The following is a 24021-nucleotide window of genomic DNA, read 5'->3' on the forward strand; positions in this document are numbered from 1 at the left end:
TTAAAAGCCCTGGAAAAAAGGAGAAACAAAATAAATTGCTGTGGTGTCCCTCTGTAAGAGGATTTTAGCCCCTTCATTCAGACTAACCATATCAAGAGGTCTATGGAAAAGACATTTGTTACATTCATGGCAGAGAGCTGTTGAGATGATGAATGTTGAAAAAACTGTTTACATGCCCTCAGGGACAGGCATTTCTGTCCAGAGAGTCATGGCTATATTAAAACAATTAAAGGGAGGTATTAATTATGAAAGTGGTAATCATTGAACCAGTTACCATTTAGAAGTCAGGTTTTTGTAAATCACCTTCCCAATACATACACTTCCTGACACAGTGGTACTATATTGATGAGGAGAGGGAGGAATCTACCAGAATACCTTGAATTCACCTCATTCATCATTCATTGTAAAAAGACTTCCTTCATTATCAATTCTTCAGCATTACTTCATTGTCAGTGGATGATCCAGAGCTTGCAACAAAAACAAGAGAGTTGTCCTCATGAATTTATGTCTGGCTCTGCCAATGCTGTATACTGGGTTGTGGATATGCATGGAATTCATTCCCACTTTGTCACCCGAGAAGATGGGCTAGTGGTTCTGCTTGTTTGGTAAGCAACACAAACAACACTGTTTGGGGTGCCAGTTCCTTCATACCAAATCATCAGTGCCCAGCTGAAAATTCAGACCCTTACAGGCAATGATATGTTGCACCTTACATCCTCAGAGCATACTCACATGGAAAAGAACTAAAGAATTTGTGCTTGCTTAAATCAACAGCTTATTTTTGCAACCTTAATGCTATTTCAACATTTTATAATGTGCATGTCTCTTAACATAAGATTTTTTTCTCATCTCCAACACACAGAACTGTTTATCAGTGGCAAACATCTCATTCCCCAAATTGACAAAACAGAGGATTTTTATCTTACTTAGAAAGCAAACAAATGTTTGCAAATTTACAAAACAGATGGTTTTTATCTTATTTAGAAAGCAAACAAATGTGGGTACAAATCCTCCGTCTCTGAAGATTTTTAGCCTCTCTTAGACCAATCACAGAACACCCCTTTCTCTACCTCAAAGCTTAAGCATCAAAACTGAGAACCACAAATCACTCATTTTCTTCTGTCCATTCCAAAAAAATTCTCACAGTAACCTTTCTCTGCTCTCTCAGTGGTCCATTTCTCTGCATCACATCCCTCCCCCTGCTGTCTGCACCTTTTTCTCCTATTAGGCTTTAGGCAAATTTAATGGTGGCCTTTCCCACTTTCCACCATGACTTATTTAGCAGCAGGGGTGTAAGAGTTTACAAAACTAGTCAGGTTTATTGTTGGTAGCTTTTTGTTGGTAAATAGAATGAGTGTGTACAGCACAAACTGCTACAATGCATCCTGGTACAAAATAAAAGGTCATTAGGAGCCTCATGGTTGATTATAAGAATAAAGTTTTATTAAATCCCAACATTTAAAGCATTTGTTATACCACAATTTACATGTTTTCCAATCCATTTTATAGTAATTATATAATAAATATAATTTTCACAAAGTGATGATACTATTATATTCTGCTATTAATTCTGACATTAACTCCTCCTCAGCCCCTAATGAACTGGCCTTTTATAGGATGAAATATATATTCATTTAGTTAAATTATCCAGATTAAATATATTACATACACACATAAAATTTACAAAAAAAATTAACAATTTAAAAAATAAGCAGCACAACAATTTTTCATCATCTGAAATACTGAACACAGGTCTGCATTGTGTACATTCATATCAAACTGGAAAAAGTATAGAAAGAACCTTGAAGGATGGTTAGAGATTGCTGATTAGAGATTATAGAAACAGTTCATTCCTTTTATCAAACAGAAACTTGATCTAGGATACTTTCCATTCAAAATTAAAAAGCAAAATAAGAAAAGGCTTTGAAATCCTTTGGCACAGAAAGAAAACATTTTAAGTAAGAAGTAATCACCAGCAAACAACCCTTCAGAGGGAGATACAAAAAAAAGGGCAAGAACTAAATTACATCAGGAGAACTCAAGAAATATATGAAATGCCAATATGACCACTCCTAAAAGGGTGCATTATCTATTTCTGAAATGATACATAATCATTTTCCAAGAGAGGTACATACAAAGTAATGAAGAAATTTTGGAATGGAAGGACGCTTTCAGCTATATTTTTGCACACACTTGATCAGAATGAAGAGAGAAACAAAAAAGGGCAGGAAAAAAAAAGTAATACTAGCAACTCACTGAGAAATTGACACGATCTAAAATCAGTCCCACAAATGCCTCCTGTTGTGGAAACAGGCTTAACAATTAGCTTTTTTAACATGGTAAGAACATTGAGTGCAACAAGTGGAAAAATCCTCCTGGACTACTGGCCAGGTGAGAATACTCTGCACCACTAAACCCAGAACACAGCTCAACTGAAGGCGAGTTGACAAGTAACCAGAGAGTTACAGGCAATCAAAATTCCTTCCTCCTAAGACCATATGACACTATGTGTCACTGACTGCTAAAAGCCTCAGATGGATCTCACATGGACAGTGGGCAGCGTTGAATACACATGGATACTTTAGGATACTTAAGTAGATATTATCACAAAATCATTAAAAAAAGTATACAAAATTTTAAGTGGTGGGAAACAGAAATTATCTAATCTGGCAAGAAGAGAGCATGTGTGGTAAAGTATTCAGTCTTTCAGAAGAGGACTGACTTCTCCAACAATTCCACTAAGCTTTGTGACACATTTACAGTATTTTTCATTATTCCTGGGTAAAAATATATGATGTTTGTACAGAAGAGCAGAATACAAAATGAGCATAGGAATTAGAAGCTCTGTCTGGGAGATATTTAGAGTGGATGAAGTCAAACCCCAAAATCTAAAACAAACGCTCAAGTTTACAAAGACTACAGTATTTTTCAAACACACTCCTATCTATCTACTTCAATATGAGAACAGAAGCTGAAGAACGAAACACAGTGTTTATGGTTGTCTGGTTCAGGATCACAGAGGAAGGCAGGAAAAGACTGAACACCACAGCTCTGGTCTCCCACCTCAGTCTCCTGGATAAGAAGCGCTCTCTTTGCCCCATGCTGTGAGTCCGCCTGAGAGGAACACGGGCACTGGTGGTCAGAAAGGCAGGACAAGGGAAACCCTGTGGTTACAGCTGCAGATTGCAAACAGGCAGGTTTTCCAGGCTCTAATGGCTCTTGATGTTTCATGCAGCAGAAATGAGGTGGGACAGGAGGAGAGAGAAGATGTACAGAAGTAAAGTCTTTCCTTAGCCTGGACAAAAGTCACATATTATTTTACATCCTGGCTTTCTTACATGAACGCAAAGATATAGAAACAAAAATGTTCATATCAATTATTCTCTAATACCTCAAAAATCCTATTATTATGTTAATTTATGATAAGACCTTCTATGAAAGATGGGAAGAAATCCTCTATCCAAATCCTCTATCCATAGCAGTTTCTCTCCTATGTGTCCATCAGACAACCAGGACACTGACATGCAAATGCTCTTAGGGAAAGTCACCTGCTGCAGAGCTTAGTCTCATTAAAAGAGGATATAATTTACTTAAATATTAAAGTCTTTAACAAATTTCAAGCATTAACTTATTTGCATTGTATTGAAATAGCATTTATTTACTCTTGCAAGAGAAAAATGATGGAGGAGAAATTAGGCAGAAAGAAAAAAATACAGAATGAAGACAAAAGACACTGATTATTTCAGCTTTGGAATTAGTGTTTTTTATAAGGAGGTACTGTATGCTCAGACAGCAACAGAAGTTAATTTTGGAATTGTCCTCATTTGCTTTTATTAGAGCTATTTTCAGTAAGCAATTACTGGATGCCCAGCTGTTCTGGGGAAAATGCCTGAGAAAGACAGTTCCTTTCACTTTTTGGTGTCAGCCTCACCAACTTTTTAACTGGACAAAACTGAATTTCAGAACTGATGCCTGGCAACTGACAGTACTAGTAAGAAGCACAGACTGGAAGCCCTGGTGTATGCTGCAGACAGCTAGCAGGATAAAAATATCCAGTCTCAATTAAAAAAAAAAACAAATCCTAAACTATTAAACTCTTCCTTTCCCATAACAACTCTAGCAAAAGCCTCCTAGAGTTTACATACTCAGTGCACACTCTTGCAGGCCTTTCTGCAAAGCATGCATAAGTGACTTCAGTGCACAAGCTCAGAACTTCACCTGTCTGAAATTTGATAAGGCAGCTGTCTGATGGATACCAAACAGTCGAACATGAAGTAGCTGCAGGACACAGGTATTACTACACATGCACAGGACACACATTATCTCTGTGACATCAGTGTTATCTTTAAATGCAGAACCTCAATGATAATGAACTCAAAGACATAATTACTTGAGTAATTTAACATGTCCCAAATTTGTTTCATAAGCCCAAAATACAGTTAGTGTTTTCTGCTCAAACTTAACAGAACCTACTGAAGTTCAGCCCAACACATCTTCTCTGGCTTCCCTGAAAAAGGATTTGCTTTCATAGTAGAAGAGCAAATATACTGGCCAAAAAAAAAAAAATTAGAAGTCTGTCAAATGGAAAACTCCTCAAGGAGAACGTAGAATAATCTCTGTTATTTCGGCTCTGCTGCCCAGCCTCATGGGTATTCCATAGTACATTGTTCCTGGGCTGACGTAGACGAAGGTATTCTGCCCAACTTGGTACAAGCCAACAAAGAATGGATTCAGAAGATAAGCTCCTGCATTTAGGGGGAAAATCTGCCCTCCATGAGTATGGCCAGAGAGAATTAAATTTATGTCTGGTCTCTCCTGAAGGGCCCACTTTGCAGCAATTGGCTGATGAGCTAAGAGCACTATTGCATGCTCACTGCTACAACCTCTGAGAGCTTTTTTCAAATCCATGCCATGTCCCGAATAGCGCAACACATCTGCTTCAATATCATCCACGCCAGCCAGGCAGAACCAGTCAGAAGTGCTCTTTGGTGAAACAATCTTCACATTCTCATTATGCAATGGCTGAATATTAAATGATTTTAACAGCTCAAACCAGTTGCTAACATCTGAGGTGTAGTACTCATGGTTTCCTGTGACAAAGTAAGTCCCCAAAGGGGAATCAAGTTCTCCAAGAGGCTCAACAGCAGGTCGTATGATCTTTGCCTCAGCATCAGACAGGTCCCCAACAATCACGGTGATATCTGGTTTTAAAGCCTTAACCATTCTCACTATCATGGCAAGCTTGGTCTTCCCAACTGTAGGCCCCAGGTGAATATCTGAAAGCAAAACCACTTTCAGGTTATTCATTGTTGAGGGCAGTTTGTAAACTGGAATCTCCACTGAATTCACAGTAGGGGGCTGGGAAGCATTTAACAGCCCAACAACAGTCAGCACAAGAGTCAGCAAGACTGCCAGAACTGGTTTCAGTGCTGTTCTGTTCTTGTTGCCCGTGCCTGCCTTAGCGCCTCTCCCAGCCAAGAACTTGTAAGCCTGCTCTACAGAGCCCAGAGTGAAGAGGAAAAAGATGAGAATAATATAGGCCCCCAAGCAAGTGTAGGCAGCTAAGGAAAAGAAATAGGGCTCTTCTGCAACAAGAAATAGCAATGTAAAGAAGCTTGAATGAGCCAAAGCTAGAAACATGAACACAGCTATTTTCCACAGCATGAAACAGAAGGAGCTGGCAGCTGAAGACCTAGTGAACGTGGTGACTGTGCTCCTCCAAACATGAAGAGATCCCATCAACATGAGTGTATTAGCAAACAGTGCCATTTGCAGCCTTAGAAGCAAACGCCGCGTCCTGGAATCAAGCTTTTCCGCCAGGTAACTCCGTGATAGCATCATGGAGAAGAAAACCACTCCTGCAGCCACTGCAGCCTTTGCTTCAATAGGCAGTTGCTTGAAGGAGATCATCTTTGCTTCCTGACTGCTCCCTTCTGTTCTGCAGAAGTCTCCAGAAGTCAATAATGTGGTTATGAAGGGATGCCTTGGGTCAACAAAGCCTGCAACCAGGAACCAGTATGAGCCGCTTTAAAATATTACACACATTCCCTTTTTCCCAGACTGCAATAAAGGATTGTTACTCTACATACTACACAAGATGCTGGGTCATGCAGAATCACTGTCATAACAACACAGAGATGTCCTGAAGTGGAGTAAATCAGACAACAGAAAAGACTGGATGCTGAAGTTCCCTTCCAAGCCCCCTGTTTCCCTCGATCATTTCTCCCCCACACCCCCTTTTCTTTTAAACACTTTTTTCTCATCAAGACTTCCTAATAGTAGATGGCAATACATCACAACAGGGTTGCAGTGAGTCCAGGGAACAACCATTACAGCATTTGTAAATCCCGTACATGTTCTGGGACTAAGTTGCTTGTGATATTACCTTAATACATTATTTCTGTTCTTCTTGCCAAGCAGTTGGCTCCATCTGAAAAGAAGGCAACACCCTACATCATTCTTACCAAATGCAAGAGGTTCTACTAACAGATGCTACAGCAGCAGTGAAATCTCCACTGGAACAATGCAACTGTGGTCCCAGAAACTGCAGATGATCAGCAGATGGATCCTTGCCTGCTGTTGTGAATCAGATTTCTCCAAAGCCCTGAAAATTACTAGGATCTGAAGATCAGTAGGATCAGTGAAACTCACACTACTCATTTCCAGCCCACTTCCACTACATGTAAAGTTTTCCAAGACTCAACACCTGTTCTAGTATATCCTGGTCTAACAGGATGCAACCAAGTTGAAAAGGGATTAAAATACCACACCCTGCTCCTTTAGAAGGGAGTACAGAATCTAATGCATGACTGTTCACAGACTTGAAACAAACAAGCAAGCATCAGTTATGTTTGAATGGTAGCAGAATTCCCTGGTTTGCTCTGTATTTTGCTCAGTCATGGTGTTTCTATTATCGCTCAGGTTGCACATTTCTATTTAGAAGAAACCCGTTATTGTAATCATAGATGAAAAAAGTTTGGTAAGTCTTTCATAATATACAAGAGAGACCATGTCTGACATAATAGTCCCATAATAGCATACTTATTTTCAAAACACTTCCTGTCTCTCAATCCACACTTAGATACAGAAAGCAAGCAATCATTATAGCAAAAAATGTCTCAGAACTAGGGTACAAAAGCAGCATTATAGGGCTCAGCAGTGAGCCTGAGCCCAGAAGTCTGCAAACCCCAGTTTGCCAGGTTGCTTATCTGCTGCAATACCCTCTCAAGCTAGTTTAAAAGAACATTAGCACATCTGTGATGACAGGACCCTGATCTACTTTGAGGACTAGACCAAGTTTTAAAAAGACCCATTCCCTTATTGCTTATGTCAGGGAACTGTGAGCTGATAAGGAAAATCGTACTTGCCAGCCTCAGCTCCTCAAACCCTCTCAGTTGTTACTAAACTCCTCTTAAGAAACAGTGCTATTTTGCACATATGTCTCTGCAGAAAACACACAGAGCTAGGAAGATAAGAGCACAATAAATGCCCTACTGATTCAAGTCCATAGGTCTTCTAGGCACCATGCAATACTCTGTCTGGACACCGGCAGTAAGAAACAGTGTATAAAGAAATGACAGGACCTTGGCCACAGTCTGTGGTCTGCTCCGTCGTGCTCCTTCAACTGACACAGCTGCTACAGGAGGGATTTTAGAGGGCAAATCCTTCACAGTCATTTCTTGTTGGAAATGGGTGTTAGAAAGTCTTGGATGTTGCTTAAGAGCCTGCCATATTTAAATCTGGGAAATCAATTTTTAAAAATCTGTTGAGTACTGTCTGGTTCTACAACCTCCCATGGCAGCAAATTCTCGAAACAATGTATTTTTACAGTACTTTATCTGTTTGAAATTAACCTATTAAATCCTCCAAAAGTGCTAATACTATCAAGTTTGAAGAGTACTTGTTCTTGCCTGCCACCTTCAAAATTTTGGAAGGCTCAGGAACAACCTCACCCCTAACAAAGTGCACAAACTGTAACCCAAACTCCCCTTCCATAAGATCTCACATGATGTTCTATTTTTCATACATCTTTAACCACCCGTGCCCCATCCAACCACAACATCTACCAAGGTAATAGTGTCACTCTGCCTCAAACTCGAGGCATAAAACACGGAAACTGTGGAGCATGAGGATTCGTCCTTGGGCTGTGGTGTTGCGTCCCGCGGGACAAGGCTGCTACAGCAGAATCTGTGGAGAACAGGTAAAGCCCCTTTCCCTCCTCTCGCACACCACAGGATCAGCACGTTTATCCCACGGATCTCCCAGCGGGTCGGTACCGGTTTCTCCCAGCGAGGCCCCAGCGAAGCCCGGGCGCGCAGGCAGCGCCGGGGCCGGCAGCCCCGAGCCCCGGCGCCGGGCGGCACCGCCAGCCCTTCCTCGGCCCCAGCGGCCGGGAGCGGCCGGGAGCGGCCGGCCTGCTCGGGAGAAGGGCAGGAGCCCTCCCTGCCGCGGCTCCGCGACCGACCCCTCGGCGCAGCCACCAGCCCGGCACCCGCGCCCGTGCGCCGCCCTGCATCGCTCACGGCTGAGAAAAGGACTGAGGCGAAGCGCCTTCCTCCGGCAGCGGCAGGAGGCCCCTGCCAGCCCTCCCCCGGCCCTCAGAGCCGCCCCGCTGTCCCCGGCTGGGGGAGGCGAGGCGGGCACTCACCGCCGCCCCGAGGAGCGCGGCCAGGGCGGCCAGCGGGAGCAGCAGCCGCAGCATGGCGGGCGGCACCAGGAAACGGCGGCGTCAGCTGACGGCTCCGCCGGGAAACGGCCGGCGCAGCACGGCATCCCTCCTCCTCCTCCTCCTCCTCCTCCTCCTCCCTGCCCGCCGCCACCAGGCAGCGCCGCCCCACCCCTCCGAGCCCGGCTTCCTCCCGCCCTCCCCTCCCGGGTCGCCCCCCGCAGCCCGCCGTGCGCCCGGGGCTGTGAGCCCGGGGCGCTGCTTCCCGTGTTAAAGCGCTGACGTGCAGCGCCGCGAGCTCCGGGGGACTTTGGGATGCAACCGCCGATGATAAATCCATGCAAGAACTTCTCCCACACATAAGTTTCCAAGATGGAAAGGCCTTGCTGACCTTTACCTCGCCTAGACAGCCCATCATCCTGACGGGAAGCACTGGGTCTAGGTGGTCTCCTTCCCATGTTAAAGCACTTCGGGGAGCCCTGCACTGAAATCAAGAGACAGTCACCAGCGCTGAGCACACCGCCAAAGTTTGCTCCCATGCAATAGCTGCCAGGACAGAAAGCTGCTTCTGGCCTTTACCTCCAGTGGTCAGACCGTCATCTGCAGCACCACTCACACTCCAGCCGGTCCAAAGCCAAAGACTTGCCCCAGCTTCCCAGAGGAATGCCAGAACATTCGCAGCCTCTGCCACCTTGGCTGGGCAAAAAGGCAGAAAGAAGCATTTTCCCAGGGAACCTCACTAACTAGTTCCCAGAGCAGCCTGAATTTTGCTCACTTCATATCCAGAGTTGAAGTTTTGCTGGCAGTTCTCCTGTCAGCAGATTTTAAACTTGATTCATTATTGCTGTGGCCAAGAAAGCCACAAATCATCACTCAAGAAATTACAAATCATCACTTTGCCCACAGGTCCCTCTGTGTTAACAAGCAATAAATCAAGGACGGCACCTTTCCCAGTCAGTTCTCATAGTACCTGTACCAAGAGGTTAGGCGTTTCAGGAATCTTTTGGACCTGTTATCAGCTATGTTGATTTACAGGTACTTCTTAGTTGCTTAAAGACTAATTTGTTGGTGTTGTCATCCTGACTGGGTGGCCTATAGTAGACTCCCACAATCACACCTGCTTTATTTGTTTGTCCTTTAATCCTTACCTGGAGGCTCGCTTTTGCTAGTGACTGCGCATCTCCGGGGCTGAGCCAAGGCTTCTAAGCTCCTCTTGCTTGTTCCTCATGCTGTGTGTAGAAGCACTTCCAATGCAGTTCCTTGTATCCGGTGCCTTGTGTAGCCAACTAAGGCTCTCACCTCTCACCGGTGGCATGGTCTCTCAATCTTTGGTGTGCAGCTCCTTTGCTCATCCCTGGTGAGCTTCCTTGTATCGCTTTGCCCTGCACACTTCTGCAGGGAGTTAACTCAGGAGTTAAAAGTCACAGTATGAACCAGCCTACAGTATGAGTAACAAAGCCATTGCTTCTCCTAAAATAGTTGGACCTGAGATCTGTAAAGTTTTTATATCCCTTGGCACCAGATGCAGCCAAAAGAATGTTTACTTTAAAATGGGTACTCCAAACTAGGCAAGCAGGCACAGGCAGCTCCCAATTTAAATTAATAATTCAGAGGACAGGAACCTGAAGACCTGACAGGAATGAGAAGGTTTAACAGCAGTCTTTGGGGTCTGGTTTGTCTGTCCCCACTTGCCAAATGCTCTGTAAAAGAAGCTGCTGGGGACAAGGCTCTTTACAGAGACTGCTAAAACATTTCTCGCCAGCAAACAGGAATTTGGTTCACAGAAATATGTATATATATTTTTTGAGGTAGAAACTGGATAGCTGTGTATCTTCAGTACCTAGAATTTAAACAGGTCCTATTTTTGTGGAGGAAGTGTTGCTACACTTAGGGTACTGTAAATAATATCTTTTTTTCCTTCAGGCTCTGTGTTTGCAACCCATTCTTACAACCAAAACTGTTATTTCAGCTGTTGTTAGGAGCTTACCTGTGCAGACCTGGGCTGATGCATTTTTTGTAATGGTTGTTCTAATTGCCAGGACCATTCAGGGAGTTTTTGAGCTGTTTTTTTTTTTTAAATTAAAATTACTGTGAACCCATGCTGGAACAAAAAGACACTTTTGTTTCCTCTTTATTGAAATCCCCAGGGACCCCTGTGTGTAATCTACATAAGCAAGTAACCTGTCTGGATTTGCAGTCAGACCCACTGGTCTCACTGACTGCAAACACCCTCCTCATAGAGGACACTGAATTGCTCCCACAGCCTCTCCCCTAAACAGACCATCTGAGGAGTTATTGCACTCTCAAGTAGCCTGCTTGGAATGAAGCAGTTTAATGTCCTCCTTTTACCTCAGGGAAGGAAAATAGGCATGTTAAAAGATAGGTATATGCAAACATGGTGAAGTTTTCACTGTGAAAAAAGGAAACTTCTTGGTCAGGCTCAGAAGAGGATATAACCCTAAGTTTTGTTCTGTTTCTGCAAAATTTTCCAGCTAAGTAAAAGCTAAATACTTCTCTGCTTATAGTACCTGCAATAAATTAAGAATTTAAAAAATCTTCCCCAAATTGTGCTTAAGGACCCCAAAGCCAAAAAGAAGACATAGAAGAAATGCTGGTGGTATTAGTTTTCTCACTTTAAACAAAACCAAAAACAGTGTTTCACTGTTCATCTGTTCATGTTTTTCACATGTTCATCAAGTTCTCTTGATGAACATGAAAGCAATATATTTTTAAGGAAAACAGAGATGCTTAGTTCCGCATCAATATGAGCTGAAGGGAAATCACAAGTTATCTCACAATGCATGCTGGTATTGCAAGAACTGACTGTCTCATCTCTGGTTTTGCATGAAAGGATTTAACTGCGGATGGCAGTGAGTGAGGATACAAATCAGGAGCCAGTTTGACAGAAATTTGGTAAGAGGACTAACATTCACACTATTCTGCTTCTGTTCTTGAGGGCAAAAAAGCTGCTGTTGTCAGCAACACTCACTTAACAAATGTCATGTGGCAGGAAAGTGATGAACAGGATGAGCAGCTGCCTGTGTTCTGGGCTGGAGGTTTTCTGCCCTGGAGGCTTTTAGTACTGTGGGACTGGCTCTGTAAAGTGGTGGGTTAAATTATACTTATTACATTACTTCCAGGGAGAATTAAACTAAGTCTGATTAAGGTCACTTAAATCCTGAATGTGAGGGTTCAGATTAATGAAGGAGAGACCAAAGAATGTGAAGATCCTTTGCATCAGAGGCTTTGCTTATGGGCATGCCTTTACCCTACTACACTTAATGTAGCTCTCCCAATGCTGAATCACCTTGCATTATACCAAGGGCCAAACTAGCTTGAATTAAGGATAATTATCATGGATCAACTGCCAGGCAGCCATTTGCAAGCTCAGAGTAACTCATCCCTAATCCCAGAGACTCTGCCTGTGTTTTCACATGTGCTTTCCTTAGCAGGTGCCCTGGAGTTTGGCTGAGATCTACTCCCCCCTCTTCTGTTTTTCTACAGGGTGGCCCAGGAGGTGGAGGAGACCAAATTCTGTATCATCATACAGACCTATGCCTGTTCCATGAACAGTTTCAAGATGACAACCAATTTTTAGAGATACACAGACATTTTAGGGGAGATTTTGTAGTTGATCATGGACCATCCTGGGCTCCTTTCCCTTGGAAGGAGATGGTTTGCTGCTGATATGAGCATGGTGCCAAGTAACAGCAGAGCCCAACTCAAAACCTAGCCAGAATCACTCTTTTCTCCATAACTGGAACTGAGCCTGAATTGTGATTTGGAAATTTCCTTGAAGTATGAGTGGAACGCACATTGGTCACAGCTGAACACCATCATTAAAGTAAAACCCCATGGTGCTCAGACTTCCTACAGAGAGGAGAACTTAAATCAACATGATTTGCATGCAGCTTACCAGAAAGAAGACATAAAATGTTCAAGTTCATACTTCTATTAACCACTTCTCACTGGCTTCCTTTTCAAAGTCTTCCCTGCCACATTCTTCTGGATGGTTATCACATAAAGATGTGCCACCAGTAGGGACTTCATGGGACTCCCTGCCATCCTGCCCTGGGTTTCCCCACTTCTGCAGCAGGAATAGCCTGGCCTTTCCTCCTGAAGGTGGCATACTTTTGGTTTGCTCCATTTTGCTGTTTGCAAAGCACCTGGTGTTGCAGGTCATGAGACAGACCCTGCGATCTTGACTCCTGCCTGCTGGCAGCCTTGGCAGGCAGCAGTGGGAAGCTGTGACCGTGGGGCAACCTGGAGAGGGCAGGACTAGACCTGGCTCCTCATTCCTGTCCCAGCCTCCCAAAAAGACACTGGAAGCTGCCCAAAGGAATCCATTTCTTGTTCAAGGGTATTTTTTTCTCCCCAGTGAAAGTATTTTGCAGCAGGACACAGCCTAGTAGTAACCTCTGATTTGCCCTGTACTAGATGATGCACATGAGCAAAAAATTGATGGCATGATACATTGTCCTTTTGGTATCAAAAGAGCTTACCAGGAAAAAAAAAAAAGCAACAAAATAAAAGTAAAATAAAGAGAAGATTGCCACATGTTTTTAAGGTACCTAAAACATGAAAACCACAGAGTAAACAGTCTGTGACAGGTCTGATCAGGCTGAGGCCCCAGGAGCACACAGTCAGCTCAGCCTACAAAATGGTTAATTGTAGGTGTAAAGAGCAAACATCACATGCAGAGTGTGACTACTGAGTGCCACATCCAAGCTGGCCCCTGCAGCAACTGTCCCGATGAGTCCCTTCATCCTCCACTATTCATGTCTCTCTTTCCCACAAGCAGCCTCCATGGAAAAACAACTAAATTACAAATCACCTATTTTTTTTTCCCTCACCAAACTGATCTTTTTGTTTGCAATTTAAGTAGGTCTGACAGCTAGAAGAAAATAACATTAAAAAGCTCCCTGGGGATACACAGCTCTGCACCATTCACCAGATGCTTCAATGACATGTTCTGGGGAGAAATCAGGAGCTCACTGACTGCTGCCAGCCACAGGTGCTTTTAGTCAGCCCACAATGAGCAGTCAGAGGGAAGTCGGAGCATGAACATGGGCCATTTCCCCATGGAGGAGGTTTGGCTCCATCCGCTTCTGCTGTGGTTTCTGCAAGGTGACCTCTCGGTTACATGAGCTGCTTTTGAAGGGGTCTGGAGGAAAGGTCTGTGCTAGTTGAAGGTCCCCAGTAGCAATGACCCACCTTGTGTTGTCACCAGGCTTCATCCCCAGGTATTGTTCTGGACAAGCTGGTGCAGAACATATGGAATATTTAGGTGCACTTGTCTTGCATCGAGCCCACCAGGCTCAGCTACCTTTTGTGATGGTGGACCAACTAGAAAAGCAATCTACAACAGAAAAAGCCCAAAATTTTTTTGTTTACTGGTGCTTAATGATCAGCTTTGCAGGCCAACAACAATGAGCACTGTGTCTAAACTCAAAAATAAGAAAGAGAAGTTGGAGGTAGAGATTAATCACTTGCTGCAGAGGATGCAAATATTTAAGACTGCAAAGTACTAGTAAAGCCAGGTACTTTTCCTTCTTAGTTGCTAAATCAGTTAAGAGTAATATTTCAGTTTTGCTCATGAATCTTTTGCAAGGTACAGCACTTTTAGATTACTTTTTACATGTGCACACTGAGGAGTCTACAGCTTGTTAAAAATGAGATTGCAGTCATTGTAGTACATCCAAGGACTTAATCAGCACAGTGCCATAGAGAAGCTGAAGACCTAATGTAGGCTAAATGTAAATTTGTAAAATGGAAATAAGTAAATAATTTGTATCAGCGACATAAATTTCTGTGTGGTTTGTTCATTTTCCGGCCAGAGTTGTTTCAAAGATTTGAGGTTTTTATTAAAGGTAGAAGAAGAAGAACTACAAGGAAGAGAGTCACAGTCCTACTTCAGAGTTGTTTCAAATCAGTTGTCTTCCCCCATCTTTCCTCTCCAGGCTACGGAGCTTACTTCAGGACTGAGGAGCAATCTGGCTGAAGATGGCAGCTGCAAGTGTTGTGAGTATACAGCTATGTCACTGTTCATCTCCTTTTCCTTCCCTCCTCTTTATCTCCATCAGTTTTCTGCCTCTTTTGAGCCACTGGTACCATCCCAACATAGCAGTAACACAAAAACTACTTCTCCCCTTCTTTCCAAGTTGGGCATTTTGCCTTTTGTTATGTATTTGAAGCCAAGAAAATTATGGTTTGAATTATCTGACAGACATAGTGCTTCTACCTGCCATTTTAGTAACTGAAGTTGGCCAAACATCGTGAACTGTTCTTTTGTTTTTCACTCAATTGTCATTTTGACATTTTGACTCATTGAGTTATTCACTCAATGGGTCATTTTTATAAATCTCTGTTGTGCTGCACACTCCAAGCAATCTGAAATGACCTGTTTCACTGGCAGTCTTTGCACTTTCTTATTTAAATGGAATATATTAAGCATCTTCAATTGCATCTGGTGGAGAGGGGCAAACGTACACTTTACTGAGGCTCTCAACAGAAATTTACTAGATGTCCTATTGCAGGTCACACATCCTGGCAAGAGTAGCCTGGATTACTACAGGAATGGCAGCATGGTGTTGTCCCTGTGTGAGAACCCAGTGAACAGCACAGACTTCATGTGTGACAAGAGGCAGGTCAGGCAGTTTGCTCAAGCCTTCCTGCCAGTGTTTTTCTGGCTCATCTTTGCTGTGGGCACAGTGGGGAACACCTTGGTTGTGCTTGTCTATTGCAAATACCACTTCAGGAGGAGCATGATGGATCTGTACCTGCTTCACCTGGCCATCGCCGACCTCCTGCTCCTTTTCACCTTTCCCTTCTGGGCCAAAGCTGCTTCTGATGGATGGATCTTTAAGGACTTCATGTGCAAGGTTGTGAACAGTATGTATAAGATCAACTTCTATGGCTGCAGCTTGCTTCTAACCTGCATCAGCTTTGACAGGTACATCACTATAGTCCAAGCGATGAAAGCTAAAACTTGTAAGCGAAGGTGGCTCCTGCGCAGCAGGCTCATGTGCCTGGCTGTCTGGCTGACATCTGTGAGCCTGTGCATCCCAGAACTCATTTACAGCCAGAGCACACAGGTGGGTGATGTAACAGTTTGCAAAATTATGTACCCACCAAACATCAATGTGATCTTCAGAGTTACAGTCCTGGCCTTGAAAGTTATCATAGGATTCTTCCTCCCGCTCCTTGTCATGGTGATTTGTTATGCCCTTATCATCAACACCCTCCTACAAGCCAAAAGATTTCAAAAGCAGAAGTCGCTGAAGATCATCACCATGATCCTCACCGCTTTCCTCCTCTCTCAATTCCCATACAATATTGTTTTGCTGATCAAAGCCATCAACACCTACACAGGGGTGGTGCACAGTTGTCAGGCTGCCAACCAGCTGGACATCGGGCTGCAGGTCACCCAGATCATCGCCTTCCTCCACAGCTGCCTCAACCCCTTCCTCTATGTCTTTGCTGGCGAGCGGTTCAGGATGGCACTGGGCAGGATGATGCAAAGCTGTGGCTGCTGCTGGAGCAGGGGCCAGGAGCACTCCTCTGCCTGTGACAGCCAGGAGCACAGCTCAAACTGGTCCTTTGCCATGCTGGGGAGGCGGCGGGTCAGGAACTCCCTGATCCTCAACACTCACTGGGCCTCCTCTGTTATGTCCCCTCCTTGCAAAGTCATCCTGTAAGTTAGTCCTCGCCTTCTCCTCTCCAGAGAAGCACAAGCTCTTTGGAGACCATCTGTATACCCCAAAGATTATCTCAGAGGGGCAGAAAGGGTTGAGGGCCTGTCTTTGATGTGCAGGACCCAACTGAGGGCTGTTGGATGAGAGAACAGGAAACCTTTGGCAGATGGGAGCAAAATGGAAACATACTTGCTATAAACAGAACTGATAGATGTCAAAAACTATCTTTGTGACAGCTGGCCCATCTGCAGCTCAGACCACAACCTGAAATAACAAGTCTCATAGCAGGTGATACACCCAGCTATGGCAGCAATACAGGCAGATGAAGCATTCTGACTGCAGGAAGCAGCAGCAGGGGGTTCAGCCTTCATTTGCTGTCACACCAGGTTCCCCTATGAATGTGGCCTGACTTGGGAGTCCTGCCAGATTCCTACACCAGATCCCATCCTGTGTAAAGGTGAATGGTCTTTAGCTCTGATACTCATTTGTAGCAGTGAGCAAATGCTGCTCTCTGTGCCTGGGAAAATGCAACTCTGTTTGGCTGCATAGGTGGTTTTTCTTGCAAAGAAAAGCCAGTTGTTCATATACATAAAGTGAGCATTGTAGAATGTGGTCTTTCTTATTCCTGTATTTTAGCTGTGTGATGTCATGTACAATGGCTCCTGTTTTCATACTGGAAACAAATCACCCCTCACAATAAAAAATTAAGGGCTTTGGAGACATAGTTGTCTGTCCCAGGGATATTTGCTTCATGGTGCAAAGCTGTCATAAACCAGAACACAAAACCCAAACCCATGGTTCAGCTGACCACCAGTTATGCACCAATATCTTTGAAAAATATATTTAACATAGCACCAGTAAGACAGGGAGTAATTAAGTGTCAAACCTAATGAAATTTGGAATGAGACATCAGGTTGTGGAGGCTGCCATTGCCAGAAGTGGTGTGCTGTAATGCACCCCAAAACCTGAGCCCACAGAGCATCATATATCTGTTCCGCCTTGCTCATCCTCTCACAGGGACATGGCCTTGCCAGTCCTGCCTGACCAAAGCCTGCACCTCCCACTCTTTAATTGCAGGATGTAGTGCTCAGGAGGCTTTGTTTTAAATAATTTCATGTAACCTGGTTTACCTTCTTGTATTTAGCTCTTGCAGGGAAAAAGAGTTTTCACTGTTTCACATTAAAGCATGCTGGTAAACAAGAGCTTTCTGCAGAGTTTGATGCTGCTTTTCTAGCTAATAAGGTATACCTGGGCAGATGGGTGTTCAAGTTTCATATACATTCATTAGGATTTTTTTTTACCTTTTCCTTAGGGGGAAAAATGGTCAAAGATGTATATAATTTTCACTGTATGTATAGGAAGGGTATGGGTATATTTTGTGATTTTTGCTCAGCAAACAGAAGCCAAAATTAAATAAAGGCACTGCCACATACACCAAGGGGATGAACTGGTTGTTTCTTACCCATGCATCCTTCCCAGTTCAGATCCATACACATAACCTGTTTGTGATCACTGCATTTACCCCTCTCAAAAGAAGCCAAAGGAAAACTTTGCTAAGAGGGTCTGTTTCAAATACCTAAGCCCTGTGGTGTGGAAGTTGCAGCTGAGAATCCTGCAGGCACCAGAGCAGGTTTAGGCTCCTGACATGAGGGCTGGGGTGCAGAGCAGGTTTCTAAAGGCAGGGGAGGAGGGACCACACTGGGGGAAGATGCTTCTCCATAGCAGCTCAGCCCTATTACCCCTGGGGGTGATAGGGCACATACTCAGAGGGTTCTCCTGGCTCCCAAAGAGCCCTTGAGTTATGCAAACAAGTGTGCAAACCTTAGCTGCTGCAAGCTCCTCTTCCCTGCACTATGTCTCACAGGCCCCAGGAACCTGAACTTCATGGCCATCTCACCAGTCCCCAAAATGCAATGGGAAATATTCGTGCTCAATCAGCAGGTGAAACTGCTGAGGGTGGTGAAACAGCAATGAATTTGCAGCAGTTTGGGGTGACAGAGTTGTCCCTATGTCATGCAGTGACTGCTCTGAGTCAGGCTGCTCCCATCACTGTGCCAGGGGAAGCTGGAGACCAACAACCTCCCTGGGGGGTGGTTTTTACTCTTGGGGTTTGTTCCACCACGGCTGCCTGCAGTTCAGCAGCTGCTGGTGGCTTCCCAAGCTGCTCTCACCACACAAACTTGGGGGGAAGCTGTCTCCCTGCATCCCTCTGGCTGCAGCTTCATCAGCAACCCTTCTTGTTGGTCAGCACAAAGCAGGGACTCAGTCATGGAGGTGTTTTCTGCCATTAATCCCTCTTGCATCTGCTGGGGGCCTTTGTCTCCCAGCAGCACAGCTCCTCGTGGTCAAACCCTTCTTGGGCTCCTCTGTCCCTCTGCCTTGATAGTTTACTTGCATTTATCCTACCACAATCCCTCTTGTGCCTGGCTAGGGTGTCCCCAGCCTTCACCTGATGCTCTTTTCCAGGACAGGAGGTTTCCTCACAGGCAAAGGGTATTGCCTTCCTTGCTTCATGAGCAGTCCCAGGGGATTCTACTCATGTTTTATGCACAGCTCTAGCAGGATGAGCACCCAGCAGTTGCTGGAAGTCCTGGTAAAGGCCTGAGATCTTCCATAGCTTGGGTCCCCTCCCTTCTCTTTGAGGTCAGTTTTTCCTAGATGTTCCCAGGTTTGGGCTGTAGTCTCCCATGCTTTTGCTCTTCTTCAAAGAGGCAGCCGGACTCGTCCCTGCCCCAAGTGTTGCATTGTCACCATGGTGCAGGCAGTCATGTAGAGCAGCACCAGCCTGCTTGTGGTACCAGGGGAGGAAGCTGGGAGAGCCCATGGGAAACTTTCACTCTCTGCAAGCAAACCTGCCTACCTGGTGCCTGCTCTGCCTGAAACAGAGACATCTTTATGGAAGCACCTCTTCCAGAGAGCAGGGAAGTGACAGAAGGGTGTGTAAGTACAGGAATTATTACTGTATTTGGACTTCAAGCCTCCCTGTGACACTTCAAGGAATAATGAAGAGGATATGACAACCTTGTGGCAGCTTCACATGGTCCCCACAGAAAAATGTTATCCTGTTTGTGCCAAGACCAGTTCTTGGGGCACAGACCAAGAAATAGAAGGCAGAAGTAGGGTTGGGAGAGCCTTTTCCCTGGCACCAAGGGAGGGGATATTACCCAGGATGGATAAAAATCCATTACTGGAGATGGACATAAAGACTTCAATGGCTGCAGCAGTTCCCTGCAGAGTTGAGGTACCACAAGGCATTGTCACTTACACATGTACTGGCTATATAAAACTCATTCTTTGCAGTCCCTCACACTCCAGATTAGGCTTTGCTGGAGCCTTTCCTAGAAGGAAACTTCTGAATGTGAAGCCAGGACTCCAGATACCTCTGGAGATGCTCTGAAACTTCTACTGGTAATTCTAGCTTTGAAATGAGGGGACGGTAATATAAATTTCATAAAACCCCCAAGTAGATTATACAGTTATCAGATTTATCTTCCACACAATGCTATCTCTACAAGGCAAAAAAGGGACAAACATTTGCAGTGATAAAGAATTTTATTCTTAAATTCCTGAGGTTAAAAAAGAAAAAAAAAAAAGCATAAAGAAAAACATTCCAACACAACCATTAACATTTCTGTAACTGTACAGACACTGGTATACATGATTTTTCCTATATCTGGAGCAGGAAGTTTGATGTGAACAGGGCTTGCAATTCTTTGGCAGTTAAGACCAAAAGATGCTTCTGAACAAGTTACAACCTCCATGATTGAGCATAATTAAAACTATAGTGCAATTTCAGTTTTAGGAAAAAAGTCAGGCTTTGGTAGCTTTGCTATTTTTTAATGTGGTACACTCTTGTGCAATACCTCTTTCATTTTTCATAAAGAAACACTTAGTAATGTTGAGTAAAGGAACACTGTCATTTTCTTGAAGAAACTACATTCCTTCCTTTGCAAAAACCTCCTTGTAATAAAAAAATGTTACTCTCTATATCTTCTTACGCTTTCCAGCACCCACAAAAACATCTAATTGCTTATGCTGACCACAATGTTTAATCTCTTTGTCCTATGAATGTGAAATCTCCTTCAATTAATTTCATGATCAATTTAAAATATTTTTCTCTTTATTGCATTCCTGCAGATAATAAAATCCTAATTCAACACATCACCTGAGCACCTATAAATAAAAGGTTCTTTTCAGCATTGCTGGCATAGCTCACATGAACAAGCATTTTGTGAATGGAAGAATGGGGTGCTTGAATGAAATAATCTCTTGCACAATGAAATAATCTCTTGCACAAGCTTGCCCTTGTGCAAAGTCCTTTACTGGGTTTCCATGATTCCAGTAATGAACTGTCTGGGACATTTAAACAAAAGGTCTCTACTAATATCAGGTTCTTTAGTGTCTCTGCACAACCTCTTAGAGCTGTTATGATGGGATTACTGCTCCTGGGAAGCTTCTTTGAACAGTTGCACTCCTGTCCACTTGCACCTTACCAGCCTGATACTTCATCATTGAAATTTCTTCTCCTTAAGTACTGTCTTTGGTCAGAAGCAAACATTTTCTTTTAATCTTTAAACTACAGCTTCTGACTCCCACTCTTAGTTGTCTTTCAGAGAGAGAAAAAAACCCCATAAAATTAGTCTCAAAGGGCAGGAAAACCTGAAGAAAAGGGACCATAAAGACTCAAATACTAAATGAAAACAATCCAGTGGATTTACTTTCCTTCTCCCTATCATAGGCTTCAGCCAGTCTCAGGACTGTCTACATGAGAGACCTCCAGAAAAACATCTGGCTTACTACATGGAGACAATTATTTTGAGAGCTACATGAACAGGGGCTTAAAAACATTTGCCACAGAACAAAAAAAAAGTCAAGAACTGGATGTGGAGGGAAATCAAGAGGGCAATCAAATTATTTTTAGTAGATAGGCTTCAAATACTTTTTAACAGAGATGTCATATTTTGGCTGCAGATACCTGATAGTGTCCCTTTACCTTACATTTGGCATGTTAAGAAAGATATCCCAGTAAAATTAGTATTCTAAGTAAACAACAGCAAAATGTTTTTAAAAACCACACCTAAAAGCTTAAAAGAAAACTGCAGCAGACTTCAGTAACAGCTCAGTGAAATTGCATAGCGTATGGTACACAGTACTCAATTTTTAAGCAATAAATAATCTCTTCTAGCCTAATTAAATATAAAACATCTTCTACACTGAAATATGCTGTAATTCATGAACCATTTATTGCTGTTCATCGCCCACTTCAGTCTCTCGTCCATCTCATTTTCATGCACACAACCACTGCAGCCTTCAGGAGCCTGCCCCTTCCACTGACCACTCTGCCTGACAGAGGGTTGGGAGCACACCACCACTAGAGGGAAAAAGGCAGCGGAAGGCAAGGGAACACTGTTGATGAGTCAGAGACCTAAATCCTAGGTGCTCCATGAAAAGTAGTCATTCTTTCACAATCTGTTTCAGGATCACTGTATTATAGATTGTTAACAACTAGAACAAATTATGAGCAACCTTTAGCTTTAACTGTATTTATTTTCTTTCCTATGATTAGAATTTTCCCTCTGCCACACCTGCTCCTGTGTAAATGTCCAACACTTGCTTTGTGATCTCCACCTTTTAAACAATCAGTCCTTTGGGGTGGGAGATTCCTTATGAGTATTGGATTGTACTGGCAAAACATAAACACCAGCTGGCCTCTCCTGACCACGTTCCCTAGCTGAGCTCATTCCCATAATCCCTCTCCTTGCTTTTAAAAGTTTGCCCCTTTCCTCTCCCCAAACCATTTGCTTCAGCTTATGCTTGCCCTTTTTTCTTCTTTCCCTTCATGCTTTATTTTCTGTCTCCCACCATGACCCCTGTATGACAGTTACAGCTGCTACCAAGTCTCTGCAGGGTTCCTCACAGGTTTTGCTGGTCTTCTACTAACTGCTGCACTAAAACCCTTCAGGTCTGAGGTTTCCTAGGAGAACAGTAACATGAGAAATCAGACACACTTAAATTATGAGGAGGGCTGGTTGGGAGAAAGAACTTTTCTTCTTTCTCCTGCCAAATGTTTTGCCATTCTATTGGAAGAGAGTTGTTTTTTTTTTTTTTTTTGTACAGAAAAATTCACTTTTGGGTATTTGACAAAAAGCTGAAATTCTATATGGAAAGCAGATGGTTTGCATAAAAAGTTTTGCATAAGTGAGATATATAAGCAAGAACCCAGTCTTCCTTTAGAAGGCAGTGTTAACAGCCCCCAAATCTGAGATGGAAAGTTAACAGCTGGTTAGGCTTAGGAAACAGTTGCAAGGCTTAGGAAAGGGACAGAATGCACTAACACCACTGGGTGGAGAGTTCTGCTTTGGATGGACATTTTGAGACCCATTTAAACATTATTGCTGCCTTCCATGTAGTCTAGAGAGAGAGATGCTGCTGATCTCCCCAGAAATTGTGCTTTCCTGTGAATGCTAAGGTGCTAAGGCAGGAAAAAGGAATACTCCTCTTCCCAATACCACCCAGTGAGCAGTACTTTATTCCACAGGGGGAATAAATGTTCTGCATTCTGCCACTGGTGCTCACTGTAGGAACTGGGTTCCATAGGCCAACATACAAAATACAGTGAGCCAAAGTGAAAGGAGTTGCTGCTTCGTGTTTATTATTTTGTAACCAGCATTCAGTGCCAAAGCATTGGAAAAAGCCAGTTAAGACTTAGCAAATCTAAGTCCAAAATGTATAAAACTCCTAAGGTTTGCTGCTTATAAAACTTGGAAAAGATAAAAAACTCTAGATGGATTACAATAATTGTGAAGACTGAAGTATTGCATAATTGCTGCTCTGACTGTAAGAGCAGTACAGCAGAACATAGATGGTTATGTTTACACCTCAGTGAAGAGGTCAAAAATATGCATTTTTCTTTAAATTTCCTTTTGAAGGATATTTCTGGAAGAAAAATAACTCAATTTTCATCAGAGAATTTCAGTTTGCATTTAGATACCCCCACACTTATTTTTCTCCTCACTGAAAAGAAAATTGGTTATTATTGACCTGTTAAACCACACAACATGGCTTTTCAGCAGTCTGTACACAGTACAGAACCATTAGTGTTCCTGAAAAGGTTTCTGTTTTTAGTGTACACATCTCCTCTTAAGTGCATTAGAACTATTGCATAGTTTCAAAGTCTTCAAACACAGTGGTAATCAGAATGCTTACACATGTACATAAATAATATCATATCTTAAAAATCTAATTAAAAATACACAGTATAGTAAAGGCTATGGAAAATCGCTTCCATCATAGATGACAGGTCGCTCAACAGCCAAGTGATAAAACACTCTTTTTGAGATAAACCTGTTAAGAAAGAAAGAGAGCAAAAAGATCACGTTAGCTGAAGCCAACAAAGAGGGGAAAGCCTTAAAAGTGTATACAGTTTTTCAATTCACTGTTGTCAAAAAGAAGTATGCCTGCACAAGGGCCGTCAGGTTTGTTGTTAAAAAGATGACAATCCTGACTAAACTTGGAATGAGTCACAAATGACTTGACTTGCTTAGTTTCTCTTAACCCTCCCAGAGGTTCAGGAAGAAGAGTGGAATTCTGCTGCGGGGGTAGGAAAAAAACCCAAACAAGAAAAAGAACGAAAACTCAGTCTTGAAGACCTCTTGGCATGGA

The 24021-nt window shown here is 43.3% G+C and overlaps 4 protein-coding genes across 9 annotated transcripts in view; 1 reads left to right on the forward strand and 3 right to left on the reverse strand.

Moving 5' to 3' along the window:
- Nucleotides 1–8773, reverse strand: part of GLB1 (galactosidase beta 1) — a 41037-nt gene extending 32264 nt beyond the window's left edge. The window contains exon 1 of the mRNA XM_021531263.3: nucleotides 8648–8773. Within this exon, the coding sequence (XP_021386938.2) occupies nucleotides 8648–8701 (54 nt within the window). The 5' untranslated portion in view covers nucleotides 8702–8773. The remainder of the gene's footprint in view (nucleotides 1–8647) is intronic.
- TMPPE (transmembrane protein with metallophosphoesterase domain) lies at nucleotides 1421–8712 on the reverse strand. The gene is made up of 2 exons (XM_021531265.2): nucleotides 8648–8712; nucleotides 1421–5999 (listed from the first exon to the last, which is right to left on the reverse strand). The coding sequence occupies exon 2, from the start codon at nucleotides 5908–5910 to the stop codon at nucleotides 4594–4596; it is 1317 nt and encodes a 438-aa protein (XP_021386940.2). The 5' UTR covers nucleotides 5911–5999; nucleotides 8648–8712; the 3' UTR covers nucleotides 1421–4593.
- Nucleotides 8774–14668: 5895 nt separating the features above from the next.
- Nucleotides 14669–16362, forward strand: CCR9 (C-C motif chemokine receptor 9). Its single transcript, XM_021531300.3, has 2 exons — nucleotides 14669–14686; nucleotides 15202–16362. The coding sequence occupies exons 1-2, from the start codon at nucleotides 14669–14671 to the stop codon at nucleotides 16360–16362; spliced, it is 1179 nt and encodes a 392-aa protein (XP_021386975.3).
- A 3530-nt stretch (nucleotides 16363–19892) lies between these two features.
- Nucleotides 19893–24021, reverse strand: part of FYCO1 (FYVE and coiled-coil domain autophagy adaptor 1) — a 45337-nt gene continuing 41208 nt past the window's right edge. For all 6 annotated transcript variants that reach the window (XM_021531258.3, XM_021531260.3, XM_021531261.3 and 3 more), the window contains one exon: nucleotides 19893–23703. In XM_021531258.3, the coding sequence (XP_021386933.2) occupies nucleotides 23628–23703 (76 nt within the window). In that variant the 3' untranslated portion in view covers nucleotides 19893–23627. The remainder of the gene's footprint in view (nucleotides 23704–24021) is intronic.

Source organism: Lonchura striata, chromosome 1 (genome assembly GCF_046129695.1).
Source record: "Lonchura striata isolate bLonStr1 chromosome 1, bLonStr1.mat, whole genome shotgun sequence".
Taxonomy (NCBI): Eukaryota; Metazoa; Chordata; class Aves; order Passeriformes; family Estrildidae; genus Lonchura; species Lonchura striata.